At 30.0% G+C, this 17,549-nt stretch overlaps 1 protein-coding gene across 1 annotated transcript; it reads right to left on the bottom strand.

Annotated features, from left to right (window-relative positions):
* Positions 1-408: 408 nt before the first annotated feature.
* On the bottom strand, positions 409-4,454 carry LOC18609897 (Sec14p-like phosphatidylinositol transfer family protein). Its single transcript, XM_007045238.3, has 6 exons — positions 4,242-4,454; positions 3,879-4,134; positions 2,720-2,756; positions 2,448-2,565; positions 1,160-1,270; positions 409-827 (listed from the first exon to the last, which is right to left on the bottom strand). Exons 1-6 carry the CDS (start codon positions 4,311-4,313, stop codon positions 690-692), a joined length of 732 nt encoding a protein of 243 aa, XP_007045300.1. The 5' UTR covers positions 4,314-4,454; the 3' UTR covers positions 409-689.
* Positions 4,455-17,549: the final 13,095 nt, after the last annotated feature.

Genomic DNA, 17,549 nt, shown 5'->3' with positions numbered 1-17,549 from the left:
ATACTCTCTTGAACTATGCCCTATTTTCTATTTTCCCTCTTTCCAGCCTCTATTTTGCTTTCTAAGACCTGTTTTGCTGGGGCAATTGCAGAGCCAAATGTTGGTGATGGTGTGGTTAGCCACCCCACAATAGCACTGAGAGTTACAACAGCCTTAGATGAACTATATAGTGGGCTTAAGGGATATAAGAGACTAGGCTATAGCTCATAAAATTGAGTATAGTTTCTCTTGATACCTTATGTATTATGCTATCTGGTCTTTTTAAGCCTTTTAGAAGAGCACTTTATATCTGCAAATCTTATCCAAACACTATACATACAAAACCTGAAATAGAACAAGGGAACATCAATCTTTTAGCCAGATCGAAATATATAATAAGAGATATATATAAATAAGGCACGCAAGTAATTTGTTTAATTAGATGATATTGCCATTGAAGAAGGTGTTGAGAAGGTTATTTTCAAATTTGTAGCAATTCAAGATGATGATAAGATACTCCATTGAAGCCAACTTCATGTTGGAACTATCAATCAGACTTAATATTTGTATTAGGTGGATTAATGGCAGCTGCATTGGTCCTTTTGAGGGTTTAAGTTTAGCCCTTCAATTTGCTGCAGTGTCGACTAATATTAGTCATGTTGAATACTCCAAGGATTAGCAACAGTGGCTGCCTAAAACTTATGGTGGGATCAACCTTCCAATGGCGGCACTACTACATCTTGAATAGCTGTCAGCTTTGCTTTACCACCATACTCGACTGGCACGGCTTCTTCACCTGCCTCATCTATAAAGCATTTCTTCTCATCTTCATTGGTCACAATCACAATCTGCATTCATTGTTGCAAAACAAGCCAAATCGGTTACCACATAACATTATATTGCGGTTCACTAAAACACAATCCAATTAACTTTACAACCAGAAACTCCTTTAACAGCATAAATCTACATGTGATATGAGGCATAGAAGCAGCAGGGCAGTCAGGCATATTGATCTCTATTTTTCGGCTACGAAGATGCACTAAATCCATGTTGCAGACATATATCCACCACCATTAAGTATAAAAATCATAGGGGCTAGTGAGTTTTTTACATATCTAAAGAGTTACACTTCTGCTAAGATTCTTAACACCACCATTTAAGAAAAAGAAGTAGTAACTACCTTTTCCAGTGTTGACTTCTCAATGAAGCGAGAAACCATCCTCCAAACACTAACAAAAAACCGTGGCATATGTAAAATGTACAACTTTGCTAAGCGCTCTGGGAAATATGCCTGCATGAAGTGAAGATTAAGACTAAATAAGTACCAGTGAAGAAAAGGCATCGAGTTTATGAAACAGAGCTTAGAGATAAATTCACCTTATTATCAGTCGGGATTTCAGAGAGTTAAGTACAATTCTTCTCATATTATCTATTTCCTTAATTAGACATGGAAAATAGCCTAGGTTCTTTGGGAAATATGGTAGCAAAAACGAACAAGCAGGGTAGAGAGACCAATTGACAGGTAGGATAAGAATCTAGTGAATACTTGGGAGACAAAATGGCCCAAGTTTTAATTTTAAAGAATGCTATAAACAGTTTCTAAAACATGACCTCATAATCAGATTATACACTAAATCAACCAGAAGACATATGTCATATGTTAGTACGTCATTAAGTAGGGTTCTGCTTACTAGGATTTTATTCCACACAGATACAAAACATTATTAGGCCCAAGAAAGTTAATAAGAATTCAGGATACCAGAAAAAAGTGTTCAGAACTTTACTTAATTTTAAGAATATATCCCTGCTATTCTGTAGCCCACATGGAACATTTAGCTTCTTTGTACAATAAGTGATATTAGAACTAGCAAGTTCAAGTAACAGAAAGAATTACCAACCTCAACTTTGCATACATATGAATAATTTGGATAAAAGAATTGGGGAAAAGCAAATCTACGACAAAAGTATGGTACAAAAAATTGGTTTACCTGTTCATTTTGAAGGGAAAAAAACAAGAACCATTAACAAACATTCCAAAGCAGGGTCTAGAAAGTGGAGAGCTGGACAGAGTTATAACTTCCAGCATTAGCATGATCTCAGCAGGCCAATATGGTATGCCTCACAGCCTGAGAGTTATTTTTATCTCTTACCAAAAAATATTAAATCTATGGGAGGTGAAATCAGTTTTCAATGGAGTCAACTCTACTCTGAGGGTGGTTTCTGCATTTTTATGACACGTACCCATATTCTCTCACTTTTTACCTTTATATGAATTAAGGGATACCATGTCTGAACGACAAAACTCTTCATACCATTATACAAGTTACCATTAAAGACATCAAAAATATTTTCAGCAAAATCACAGAGCTATCATTTTTTTTTCCCATGCCCTATCCTGGTTCCCCTTTTCTTATATAAGCCACATAAAATATTGTTCTTCTGAACTTTTTCCGAAAACATAGGCTTACCTGTAAGAACTGAAATCCGGTTATTAATCCACGCGCATCAACATTTTTGTATGTAATTTGTTGAAAATCAAGAATGCCAATCAACTTTTCATTTCCGATTTCTCTTCCTTTGACAGCGCTGAAATAGGCACAACTCACCAAGTCAAAAAATAAAATAATAAAGAGAGAAGCAATCAAATAAGCAGCATCACGTATATGAAAATATGAGCCTTGGAGCTTGTATTCCAAAACAACCTCACATAACAAGCATCATTTGTAAATCAGAATAATACCTTGCTATGGTTTTGTCTAAGATATAAACCACAAACTCTGCATCAAGAGATAAACAAAATTAATCAAATTTCACAAGCTGGCCACTTTTAAGAATATGTAATGAGAGATAATCAATTTCAAATAATTCTACCATTTTGGTACTAATAGTCATTGGCAGCAGGATAATGCAAGTTACAGTGCAATGCAGGCTTAGTACATCAGATGAAGTCAGTATCAGATTTCCACTCCCAATTACCAAAGAAGGCCACAGTAAAACATATATGAAACTAGCATATCATCTTATGAAGTCATGCGTACACCACAGCAGCTGCATGATACCATCCAAAAGCTGTCATACTCAGTTACTCACCCATCAGTGGGAAGTGGCAGAACCAGATGTATAACTTTTATAAATCTCCTATTCCTTAAGGATTGAATGCCAATCTATTTATGCAGTGAGATGTTACTCAACCATTTAATTTAAACGTTGTTCACTTTGGACCTAAAATTCCAGATTTTGTGTCAATTCTCAAGTCATTACTCAGAATAAAGTCACTGAAGTATGCTCAAATATGTTGTCAAAAGTCAAAACCCTCTTCTAACAAATAGGTCTCAAAAATCACTACTTTAAACTATAAAAAAAATCTAAAGAATTAAATTTTGAAACATAAAGAAAGATAGAAGGAGTCTTGCTTGGAACAAAAGACAAACATAACATATGAGTAGAATCTTACATAAGCTTCATTATAGTATTTCTAATTAAGATTAATTATTTATAAAGTTTATGTGCAAATATAGAATACTCTAAACTTGAGAGGCCACAAGTTTAATTTCTGCAAGGACATGTGTGAGTTACCTAATGTAATAAACAGGATTTAAAACGTTTTGGACCACAGTTTTATTTGGCTTCCCCACTATGTTTCGCCTTTATGATAAAACTTTTTTGTCATGAACCCTACAATTTTAGTGATCCATTTCATATGGACAATCCTGATCAAAGACATCATTTCACAAATTGGAACAGAATCAAATTTGTGGCAAAACTAATCATAACTCCATCAATATGCATGAATTATAGCAAATATTTTTCCCTCATGGATAACAAAAAATTACAGTAAATTAGAAGCATATTGATCAACCATGATAAAGAAGAGTGGAATTAATGAGCTAACTAATTACTCTTGAACTGGATAAGATCCTTTGGAGGAAAATGCTTGCATGCTTTGACAATTAACACTGGATATCCTGTCTTTGATGAGTCTTGCAAAAATATCTTTCTGGCTTCCAATTGATCAGGCACTTCAGACTCTGCAATGAACCCATTTGGAACCATAGAAGACCTCCATTGGAGCCAGTGGACAAACATCTTTGCAGCCTTTTCTGTGTCCATTGATCTTGCAATCAAGAACCTCATGAGTGTTGGATCCCCATATTTCTACCACACCAAAAAAAAAATTCCAAAAACATATTAAAAAAAATATGAATTGAAATTCAAGTATAATAAATATTGCATTTCTGTCACAAAAGGAATTGGTTAGCTACCTCTGTTGAAAACCCAAGTTTCTCAACCGATTTCCTCATCTGGGTCAGTGCAAGTTCTTGGCTTTTCTCCATGTTAGCGCAAAAAGAAGCTACTTTTGGCTTGTTAGAGAGTGATTCTGAACAAAAACCTGAGATAAAAAAAGAAGAAAGAGTTTTGACCCAGTTTCGAAAGAGGTTGCTTTACTTGTTTTGGCACGTTAAATGCAAGACAGAGAGAGATGGGTTGGGCTTGAGTTTTGACAAAATGGAAGAAAAGCAGGTGAGTTAAAGATGACAGAGAATAGGTGTGTAGCCAGAGAAATGGGGAAATGCTGAGAGTGACATAAACAAGTGGTTGGCTGTTGCTTTGGGAGTCAAGCTCCATTTTGAAAGCTACGCGTCTCAATTTTAACAAGTTCTTTAGTCTTTCACCCAACAAAAAAAAAAAAATAGCTACAATACATGAATATTGGAAGATGATTAAACCGATTGGTTGGGAAGCTATTCTTCTATTAGCCACAGAAGCAAGCAAACATCCATTAGACTCTTTGTACAATCTAATCTCTAAATTATACCGCCAATTCATGTTTCATTTCTTTGTCAGGTTAAATAGATAAATATGAACACGTTACAAATAATTATTTATATTAAAATTTAAAATATTTATATAAATATATTTAATAATTTTATAACACAATACGAATGTCAATTTTATTTTATACGATATTACACAATTAATAAATACGATCAGAAAATTAATATATATTTTTCTAACATGATTAAATTAAAATATTTATAATTAAATATAATTTTATTATTTAAATTTAAAATCAATAATTATAAAAATAATTATAATAAAATAATAATAACATCTAATATAATAAAATTTAATATAAATATTAACATCCATAACATTCATTGTCATTCTAATAAAATATATAATTAACATCCAACCTTAAAATACTAATAACATTTCTTTTGGAATAGATCCAATATGAAGATTCCAAATGAAAATAAAGGAACAAAACAATTAGAGTATGGTATTATTACTTTATTATCTTTATCAAATTTAAACAACTATTTAAATAAAGTTAAAATAGTATTTCATTACTAATATTAACGGGTTAACAATTGTGTCATTTATAAATATTTAAATACGATAACTCGATTAATTAAATATATTTAAAATGTGTCTTAAATATGTTAAATGTGTTTGACACGGTTATGATACGAACGCATAAAGCTATATCTAAACTTATTTGATTTCATGTCTTTTCGTATCGTGTCCAAAATTATCAGATCAATTTTAAATATTATTTTATTGTATTTATCCACTTTTAAGATCAAAACTCAAACTTGAACTCTGTCTTTGGTATATACATTGGCTCACCTCACAAGCTTGTATCCCTATATTTAATATCCCTTTTCAGTTTCCCTCAAAGTCAACTTATATTTAAAATATTTATGTAACATTAAATATTTGTTTAGTGGTACATACATCTATTTTTAATTTAATTTTATCTCTTTCTCAAAAAAAAGTTTAATTAACCAATTTTTATAGTTAATTTTTAATTATGTAGTAATTTATCTTTATATTTAAACCACTTTAATATGTACACCTCTTATTTCATGTTTTATGTAAAAATTTAATAAGCTATTTTTTTATTTTTTATTAAAATTATAACTTATCAATGTTACTAAACGAATTTTACTAACAAATAAGATAAAGAAACACTACATTCAATGTATTTTTTAGACTTTCGTACCGAATCAAATGTGAATATGCTATTAGAGACAAATAAAGTAAATATATAGCTTTAGAAAATCAAATGTACTCCCTTGATCTCGAATCGTTTGTCCCTTATTGACTTTTTTTATCAAATAAATTTAAGTTTGATAATTATTTTTAATAAAATTATAAAGTCATAAGATGTTAAAAAATAAAAATTACAAATTTTGGGCTTCAAAATTTTTAAAAATATATTTTTAAAAATTTAATTTTATATAATATTTTAAAAAATTCATTAAAATTGAATTTATTTGATTAAAGAAATTAACAAAAAGACAAATAAAATAAGACAGACGAAGTATTAGAGGGCTGCAGTGTAATTTTATTGGTCAATTTTTTTAAAAAAAGAGATATTCAAACTCATATTTTTTAAATAAAAAATTCATATATTAATTAATAAATCAGAGATACGAGTGCTTGTTGATCATTCTTTTGTCCTCTTCTTTTACACTTACTAATATTTCTCCGCGGAAAGAGTCAAACTCAAATTAATTTTGATAACTGTTTTGCCAACTGACTTCTTTTGCTTTTATCTATTCAGTTTCTCCCTTTTTGAAAAATAAATTTCAAGAATTAATTTGCAGGTCATTATTCGAAAGTCTAAACAAGACAAAAACAAAATTTTTCATAGCAAAAGAACAAAATTAACTTTATTTTAGCAAGGACAAGGCTTTGGACAAGGAATATTCCTTGGATGGAAATGGTAGCCAGAACATATTCTTGGGTTGAAAAACCTGAAATAATATTAAAAAAAAAAAGAAATTTCTTTTAGTTAGAGGATGGGTTATATCATTTTAACTCATTGAATAACTTTTAAACATTTACAAGTTTTATAATGAAAAATTATCTTATATGTTTTTTTAAAGGTATAGTATTTTAAAAAGTCTCTAAACTATCTAATAAAATTCAAATAAATTTTTATATTTTTATTACATTCCATTAAATTTTTATATTTTTATTTTAAATTAAATAATCTTTATAACTAATAATTAATTAATTGTCATTAATTAATCTACTACCTGTCATTTTATACTCACTTGATACTAATGCGTAAAGTGAAAATGCTTGTAACCATGTCATCATATCATATTAGTATACTATATTACCATTCACCATGACATGTTAGCATGCTATATTATTGTTACGTGATATAATAAATGATAAATAACATTTTAACTAATAATAATTAGTTAACTGTTAATAATAAATGTTTATTTGATTCAAAATAAAAATATAAAAATATAATAAAAAAATATAAGTTTATTTAAAATTTTTTAAATAATATGTAAAAAAAAAAAAGCTCCACAAGTTTATATTATAGTTTTGTTCATGAATAATTACATTTATATGGTGTTAAAGATAATAATTTTCTTAGTACATAATAAAGTTAATTGAAAAAAGTCAAATCATTTTAAGTTGGAGGAAGATTCCCCCATTTGTTTTTTCCTTTTGAAACATTTGTAGCAATATAATAATTCAACTAAGCTAGTGATCATATCAATAAGCCAATTTATTTATTTTGGTGAGCTGATTAAACTTAGTTGTTGAATCTGATCAAGACATATAGCCTACTCTAAAAATAAAAAATTTATAATATTAATATATCTCAAATTCTCAATGTATATTATATGTACTATATACTTATTATCCTAAGATATTAAATCTTTTAAACCTCAATACAGGGGTTTAAAGTATCAATAAATGACTAATTGTTCATTCAAGTAACTATGTCAATTTAACAATTTTTTTATTTATAATTTAATAAATACATATAAAGTATCTATACCTAATTGTAGAATTTAAAATTTAAATGATAATATATAAAAATTTAGTAATTATTTTTATCATAAAGGTTTAATTCTGATCTTTATTTTTTTTAAAATATCATATATATCATTAAAATTTCAAAAAAAAGTTTGGAAAGTTTGAAATTTAAATTGATCAAATCTTAATTTTTTAAAAATTATAATTTTATGATTTTTTAAAAAAGTAAAAGATCAAACTTAAAATTAAGTTTATTTGAACAAAAACCCAGCCGCACCACCTCTCTAACACGATGGTTCCTGGGTTTCTCTCCCAACCAGAGGCAAAGGCGGGGCCTTTAACTTTTAAAATTTAATAATTTTTTTAATTTTATAGTTTTATTTTCTATTTCTTAAAAAAATTATAATTTTGTCTCTATTAACATTGAATTTTTTGTTTTCACCTCTTCAAACATAAAATTTTGACTCCCCCACTGCTCTCAACCTTCCTTTCCCGAGCCGTGATCACTTGTCTTAGCTTATTTTAGACGTTAACCAAACAAAATTAGTTTCTTTTAAACACTAAATTGCCCAATGCTATGAAAACCCTTTCCTTGGCTCACAAAATCTTAAATATGAAATTTTAGATCTCAAATCTTATATAGTTTTTTATTTTTTTATCTTTGAATAAATTGTGTTGTCAAAACTGATTTTCATCTCCAAAGTTTTTATTAATGCCAATTAATGGAGATTACAGCTAAAATATTCAAGGTAGCTATAAAAGAATACTTCAAATTGAGAAACATTGACTGGGCCATCCAACAAAGGTTGGCAGTTCTTGACTTAAACCCGAGTTACGGATAGTCCAAAAGTATATTGTTGCTTATCTGGTTCACAAGTTTATATTTATGCTAAGCCTTTACAAGAAGATGAAAATAGACGATACCCAGGTATTGCTATATTCGATTCTCTTCATCAAAGATTGTTCTTCCGTAGTTGATGTTGTTATAATTATAAAACGTTATAAGGAAGTGGCGCCCTTGATCCATCTAGACAAGGATCATTCAGACGTGGTTAAAGGTGCTTTCAAGATTGTTCGTCAAGCTGGAAAGACTCTCTTATCTTATCACAACAAAAGAAAAAAAAAGATTGAGCAAAATGAAGTTTTTTAATTTGGATTAGATTCATTTTTATATGTATTCAAAAATTTTATAAATAATACATAATTAGCTTTGATTTTGTTATGGTTTTATTCCTTCTTTAGATTCAATTTGGGTTTGATTCTTAAGGTCAATCCAATTTTAAAATTAATCACAATTATGATTCAACATTAAAAATAAATTTATTTTAACAAAAATAATTAATGAGTGATAAGCATATTAGGTGCGCTCGAGTATTTAGCTTATTAGATGTACTCGAGTATTTAACTCATTAATTGATGTATGATATTTTTACTTAAAAAAAATTTTGAATTCTTTTTACTCAATTTATAAAAAAAGACATATCAGATAGAAAGGGAGGCCCACAACATAAATGTAGGAGGGGTCAAAATATATAACTTGAAAACAATATTTTCAAATGGCAATGGGGGACCAAGGCTTATGCCAGCTCCCTTAGGCTTCACCTCTGGCCTCATATGTACTTCTTAATTAGCGTTGTTAGGCTCAAATTAATGCAAAGGGCAAGCTTCTACAAAGTCCAAGTTTAACTTTTTAAAAATAATAAAAAAAATAAAAGTGGAATTCGTTAGGAAAAATGTTTATCTGCTAGTACATAAATCTCAACAAAATGAAGAACATCCTCTAAGCTCTACAAGCTAAAGTATGAGCAATCATTGAGAACAAGTTTGGCTTTCTTAACTCGAAGAGGTAAAAAATTTTGTTAAGTTTAGATATAATATTTTAAAAAATTTTAATTATTTATAAAAATTTAAATAAATTTTTATTTTTTATTACATTTAATTAAATTCTTATATTTTTATTTTAGTTTAAATTTAAATTAAATTTTTATAACTAATAAATAATTAATCATCATTAATCAAACTGTTACTTGTCATTATACGATATTTAATATTCACGTGATATGTCTTGTCATTTTGTGATATGTAATGTTAAAGTAATATACTAAAATATTATATAAGATAACAACGTAAAATAGTTACGTGATATGATGAGATGTCCATATGCTAAATGTCATTATGTTTGGGGTCAAATTTCACGACTTTAATTATACACGTTCTCGAATCTAAATGCCAAATGAAGTCATAAAAGAAAATAAATTATAACATCCACAGGTAGCCCCCAACAAATTTGGTAGAGCTTTCACATGGTTTGCCTGATCCATACGTATAACCGGCCTCCTCTGTTTGTCAGCTGCAACCGCGTGGTCCGTAATCACATGACCTATACCAGAAAGCCAGAAACTTAACTCCATCCACATTTGATCTTTACCAATTCACATGACTCGTTGGAGCTGTCCGACTCACATGGCTGAAATCAGGGCTTGGTGATCACGCTCTCCATCACAGCTGCTATAATCTTGGACCGACCCACCAGCAGTAGAGGAGGGAGACTAGGAATCTGCATCCCTCTCCATGAGGTTTCAGCTGCCTTGTAGACTGCCAACTTGCCCTCTTTATTAGGGATTTTTGTACTTTCTGTTTAGTAGTATCGCTAAACGATAGTCACTCTTATAGTCTAAAAACTTCCATGCTTTCATAAGACAGATCATAACATCAATTTTACAATTCTAAGCGATTTAAAGTCGACTTAAATCTTATAATTTGTTTTTTTTTAATTCTTAATTAAGTAATGATGTTTTATTATTATGCATGTAAATTACAATGAAACAGCATACAAAGTCATGAATATTCAAGAAAATCCATGCATTTATATTAAACTTCACATTATAATTAATTCACCATTAAGTTTTAATACTTTTAAAATCTCAACTTTTTTATTTAATGTTGTTGATATTTTTTGTTTTTTTTTACTCATTTGTTTTTTATATTGGATATAAGCCTTTTAAATAAGTAACTCTTTAGTTTAAGGGTTAAGATCCTTTAAAAAGATGCTTTTTTAATGAGTTTAAATCTTACAATTTGTGAATATTGAACTTATTTTTCATATAATTTTTAAATAATCATTAGTTAAAAATCGATCCAATGTACCATAGCTTTTCCAAAAAAAAAAAAAAAAATCGATACAAAACTCGATTTTACAATTTGATATTTTTATTGAGAACAGGTGGATAAATGTTTCAAATCGTTAATCATCCTAAAAAGTGTTCCTCCTAAACAATTTAGATTCTGAATTACCCATTAAGAAACAAGACCACCCTAAAATTAATCCAATTCCAAATCATAAACCATCCTAAAAGTGTTCCTCCTACTGTCAGCCACTTCAGGTTTAACGCAACCGCCTTCGTTCTCACCTTTTTTCAACATCAGGCTGCTCAAGCATTGACTTGCCCTAACGAGCGCTCCTCAACTTGTCTGTTTGCTGTGGTTTAGCTTCCATACGAGATTCCAAATTGTTATTTTCCAAAATTTCACTATTCCCACAAAACATTTCAGTATCATCAGCAGCTGCATCTCCTTCTTCATGCCTGCTATCAACTTCTTCACTGGTCAAATGCTGATTCCTAGCTTCTAAATGCAAAGAGAAACTGTTCTGGCCTCCACAAGAAGGCAAACACTGCAAATGGTAAATTTTCATTAGAGAATGAATCAAGTGGCAAAATATTTTTAGTGAAAGAAATGCCACATTAGAGCAACCAAAGGCCAAATCAACTTATGCACGTGCATGCTGTTAAGCAAATTCAAATTTATGAATGACCAAATTAAATTACCTATTCTGTGAAAACACTCATGAGATCATTTGGAGGAAATTGTTGTAGCATTGGTAAGCCCACTTTCACATTATCTACAAATTTCATACTTGCCTCCTATTGGCGATATAATGAAGCACAGAAAATTTCAAGAAAGTTTGAGGTGTGATATTACCATCCTTAAAGATAATTTTGAATCTTTTCGGAGTACAAAACTCGTTGTAAAATGATTGTAGTGGTTATCCTTCAGTATTCAATAGATCCTTCCTTATAGTTTGTACAAACTAGTAAGGGATAACAAGAATAACTAGTAAAAAGATTTTTCTGAAAAATAAAGCTCAGCAAGAAAGCAATGCAAATAGAGAAATAGTATGCAGAGAAGCTTAAGAGAAGAGTAGTAGAGAAGCTTTGCTTGGTGTGTGTGTTGTGACTGAGGTAGAGAGGCTATATTTATAGGCAAAAGATGAAGTGAACGTTTCATCAAATCAGGAGAATGAGGTGAATGTTGTACCAAATTAGGGGAGTTGTGAAAAAACCTAGATAACATGTATACTTAGTCAAGTAGACGTTGGGAGAGTTTTAGTCTGATCAGGTAGACGTTGGTAGAGTTTAACTTTGGCCTAGCCCACACGAATACTCATGCACAAGGGGAAAATCTGAATTTCTCAAAGCCTAACTCGATCTCGTGTGCACTCAAGTTCAAGTTCACTCTTTTTTTTTTCTTTGCAACAAGCCCAAAATGGGTTTGCTTATTTAAAGCACACACACCTTTATGTACCTTAACAATGTGGGTTGTTTGAATTTTATGAAATACACTATTTTTCCAATAATTCCCCACATATTTTGTCGTGATTAGTGCTTTTTAAACTATAAATCAGACCTAGAGAGAATGAAACATAAATTACAGAATTTTGGTGAAGTTTATAACTTATATGAATAAAAAATTCTTTATGTAAAATATAGTTTTTATCAATCACATTACACCCCTACAATTTTTGTTGTTCAACGCGGCTTTACACAAATAGGTCATCCTCGTACCTGGTTATTCATAAGTGCTATAGAGAATTTGCGACAATTATCATAGGAGCGACCCCATTTCATACTTATACAGGTGATTCCATCAAGTGTATACAACATTTTAATATATTACCCATTAGGGATATAGAATTTATTAAGCTCCTGTTTGGCTTGACTTTTTTCTAACTTGAAAGCTATTATGAAGCTTTTATGAAAAATAATAGCTTTTAAAATTAAGTTAAAGTTGTTTGGTAAAATTTTTTTTATAAGTTCTTTTTTATAAGTTATAATTTTTGTTAAAATTATTATAGAAAGTATTTCTTTTTTTTGAGAGGGTAATATTGTAATTATTTTTAACAAATAAGGATTTTTTGAAACAAAAATAAAAATTCTCTTATATTTTTAAAAGAAAAGAAGAAAAAGCTCATCCTTGGAGTTTTTTTTTAAACTCTTTTTTTAAAAATTTTGTTCTTAAAAAAAAAGTTACTTTTTTTTAAGAGCTTATCAAAAAATCATGTTTGATCTGGCTTTTGCTTTTAAGAGATAGATAAGCTGAAAAAAAATTAGGCCAAACATGCACTAAGAGTTTAACTCAACCTCTCTTTTATTACAGTTTTGCACTATCCATACACTATATGAGGGACAATAATTTTAATAATGCAATAATTTATCAACAAATAACTTGTTATTATCCATATAAACCTAATTCATGGGATCTCTGATCACATAGGTTATGTTACCATTATTTGTTGATTTTTTGCAATTAGTTTAAGTTTCATTCCCCTTGATGTATCATTAATCAATTTTCTTTCCAAGGGTTTAGTTAGAGGATTGGCCAAATTCAACTTTGACTTCATATAATTAATGGATATAATTTCATCTCTAAGCAGCTGCTTTACTACGTTATGTCTCAAACGAATGTGTCTTTTTTTACTATTGAAAGTTTTATTTTTTACAATGGCTATTGTCGCTTGGCAATCACAATATATAGGCACAGAAGGTGTTGGTTTCATTCCCAATGGAATATCAGTTAAGAGGTTTCTTAACCACTTAATCTCATTGCTAGCCAACTTTAAAGCTACAAATTCTTACTCCATTGTAATTTTAGCAATTATTGTTTGTTTGGTTGATTTTCAAGTTATAGTACCCCTACCAAGGGTGAATACATATCCATTTGTGGAATTTGTCTAATCTGAATTTGAGATTCAGTTAGCTTTATTGTACCATTCTAATACAACGAGAAATCCATTATATAAAATACTATAGTTTATGGTACCTCTCAAGTATTTCATTACTCTACTCAAGGCAATCTAATGATCTTGATTGGGATTTTGTATATATCTGCTCAGTATACACACAACATAAGCTATATCAAGTCGAGTATAATTAATCAAATGTATCAGACTCTCAATAGTCTGAGCATACTTAGATTGCACCACATTATCACCTTTATTTTTTTAATTGGGTATTACTATCATAAGGAGTACTCACTAGTGTGATATTAAAATGTTCAAACCTTTTAAGTAGCCTCTCAACTTAATGTTATTGCGTTAGCATTAAGCCACTATCACATCTTATGATTTTAATACCCTAAATAACATTAGCTTCGCCCAGATTTTTCATATTAAAATTAGATGTTAAAAAAAAATATTTTATTTTATTTACCACATCTATGCATATTCAAAACATCAATAATTTAATGATAAGCACAACAGGTCTCGAGTAAGTCTATATCTTGTGGGACTCCCCACATCAACATCACATCTTTACATAGAAGATACTTTTGTGCACAAAGCTCACATTTACTGTCGTTACTATAGGACCTAAATCTGAGATGGTTTTAAAAATATGGTCATTAAATCATGGGGGTTTCTAACATGATTCAAAATCAAGTATTTCAAATCAAAATGAATTTCCAAAGCATGACATGAAATTTATAAACATTGATGCTATCAAGCAAGCAGAAATTTCAAGCTTAATATTTTATGCCATTTATGCCCATTTTCAAACAAAGTATAAATCTCATAAGATAGCCACTATAGCATTAGAAATAAGGATTCTATTTTGAAGTAAACCTTGTGGATTAAATCAAATTAAAGGACTTGTTTCCCAACTTTGTAAATCATTATATATAATAGTATTTATCTATATAACAATATCCTTATAAATATGTTTTAAATCAATTTTAACAACCATGCTAAACCGCAATTAAAATAATCAAAGTCATGCTTCCAAATTCTAACCATATGCACCATAATATATATGCCGCCATTTAAATTTTTTATGTAGATCCATCACCTTTAACAATGTAATTCAAATACATTTCTTAAACAGATGAGCAAACAAGGAAAATGTATAACTAAAGCCAATTATACTTGAAGGTAGTCAAAGCTCTAGAATTGCAGAATGCACATAATCTAAAGGAGTAAATTATAAAAGCATAAGTTAAAAGATTGTAACTTTGTGACGTGAATAATGCAAAGCCAATAATGAGGCAAAGTAAACAATTTCTTAGTCCAGCTTGAATAACATTCTATATCTATTCCAATCTAAGCTAACTATCATTCTGCCAAATGTACCTTAAAACATGCAACAGTATACCAAATCAACTTCATAGAAACATCACACAAAATAAATAAGTAATTCTATTAACTTTTAATAAATGAAAAGTATCAACCAAATAGAAGTTTAGTTTAGGTAAATCATATGTATATACAACACAACAACCAAAATGATACTAATTAATAAGGTTTCCTGTTAGGAATTTGAAATCTTCTTTTTCAAGTCAAAGCAACAGGTCAGCTACTTTATTTTAACCATTAACCTAGATAAAACAAATATAAGCCTTTTGGTTAAAACTTGAAAATTTCTGTCAAGAGACAAATATGTATACAGTAGCTCATACTTGATATGTACATGGCTATGCTAACAAAAAATGCAACCACAAAAGAAACTCAAAACAATTTTTGCCATGAAATTAAGATTTTGTTTATAAAGCAAATTAGGGCAAGTTAAACAGGAAATATTATAGCCTATAAAAATAATAGTAAATGTTACAAAAATGTTTGAAGGACATGGATATTGAACCTAACAACCTTAGTGCACTATGCAAATGAAGCAAAAGTACACAAAGAAAGCACGTGGTGATGAATAGTATCTTTTGATTAAATTAAACCAAAAAGAACAAATAAACAACACACTCTTACCTTTAGGGCATTTTTAAGTGTCACTTCATCCAGCAATTGGCCTAGTGAAGTGGAAATGTTGTTGTCCTTCATCTTTTAAACTATTCTCAAAAGCTGATCCATTAAGTCCTTAAATAAACATTATATGACCTCTCGAAAAGCAATACAAGCATTCCACAAAGATATTTGCATTCTAAAAGTCTACCTAAAATTATCCTCAAGGTTGTTGGTGATATAATGAAGCATAGAAAATTTTAAGAAAGTCTAAGGCATAGTATCACCGTCTTTAAGGATAATGTTCGTCTTTTCAGAGTACAAGATTGGGTGAAAAAGACTGTAGTGATTATCTTCAAGGATTCAACAGACTTTTTCTTATAGTTTGTACAAACTAGTAAGGGATAACAAGAACAATAGAAAGATTTTTTTGAAAAATAAAACCCAGTAAGAAAGGAATGAAAATAGAGAAATAATATGCAGAAAAGCTTGAAAGGAAAGTAGTAGAGAAGCGTTGCTTAGTGTGTGTGTGTTGTGACTGAGGTAGGGAGATTGTATTTATAGGCAAAGGATGAATTGAACGTTGCACCAAAACAGGAGAATGAGGTGAAAGTTGCACCAAATCAGGAGAGTTGAGAAAAAACTAGTCAGCATTTATACTCAGTCAAGTAGACGTTGGGAAAGTTTGAGTTTGATTTGATTATACTTAGGAAGATGTTGGTAAAGTTTAAGTCTGAAGAGTTTAAGTACGTTGGTAGAGAAATAATATGCAGAAAAGCTTGAAAGGAAAGTAGTAGAGAAGCGTTGCTTAGTGTGTGTGTGTTGTGACTGAGGTAGGGAGATTGTATTTATAGGCAAAGGATGAATTGAACGTTGCACCAAATCAGGAGAATGAGGTGAAAGTTGCACCAAATCAGGGGAGTTGAGAAAAAAACTAGTCAGCATTTATACTCAGTCAAGTAGACGTTGGGAAAGTTTGAGTTTGATTTGATTATACTTAGGAAGATGTTGGTAAAGTTTAAGTCTGAAGAGTTTAAGTACGTTGGTAGAGTTTAAGTTTGATTTAATCAAAGGTTGACAAAACTTAAATATAGAGAAGCTTTGCTTGGTTTGTGTGTTGTGATAGAGGTAGAGAGGCTGTATTTATAGGTAGAATAAAGTGAACATTGCACCAAATCAGAAGAATAAGGTGAATGTTGCACCAAATCAAGGGAGTTGAGAAAAAACTGATCAGCATGTATATTCAGTCAGGTAAACGTTGGGAGAGTTTGAGTCTGATTTGATTATACTCAGTCAGATAGACGTTGGTAGAGTTTAAGTATGATTCAATCAAAGGTTGAGTAAGCGGAGTTGAGAAAAAACTGATCAACAAGTATACTCAGTCAGGTAGATGTTAGGAGAGTTTGAGTTTGATTTGATTATACTCAGTCAAATAGACATTGGTAGAGTTTAGGTCTAATTCAATCAAAAGCTGAGAAAGCTTAAAAAAAAATTAAAGCCAAGGTACAAAAATTAACTTGAGCCTAGGCCACATGTATACTCGCGTGCATGGGGAAATTTGAATTTTCTCAAGGCCTAACTCGATCTCGTGTGCGCATAAGCCCACTCTTTTTTTTTCTTTGCAACAAGCCTATAGTGAGTTTGCTTAGTTAAAACACTTATAACTTTATGTACCTTAGCAATGTAGGATGTGTAGACACCCAAAAAAATCAAAAAATAATAAAATAAATAAATATAAAATAAAATAATGAGAAAAACGCCTAACCATCCCTTC

Source organism: Theobroma cacao, chromosome 2, assembly GCF_053813885.1.
Source record: "Theobroma cacao isolate CCN51 chromosome 2, ASM5381388v1, whole genome shotgun sequence".
Classification (NCBI taxonomy): Eukaryota; Viridiplantae; Streptophyta; class Magnoliopsida; order Malvales; family Malvaceae; genus Theobroma; species Theobroma cacao.
Note: the sequence above shows the minus strand (reverse complement) of the source record. Positions and strands in the feature narration are given on the sequence as shown.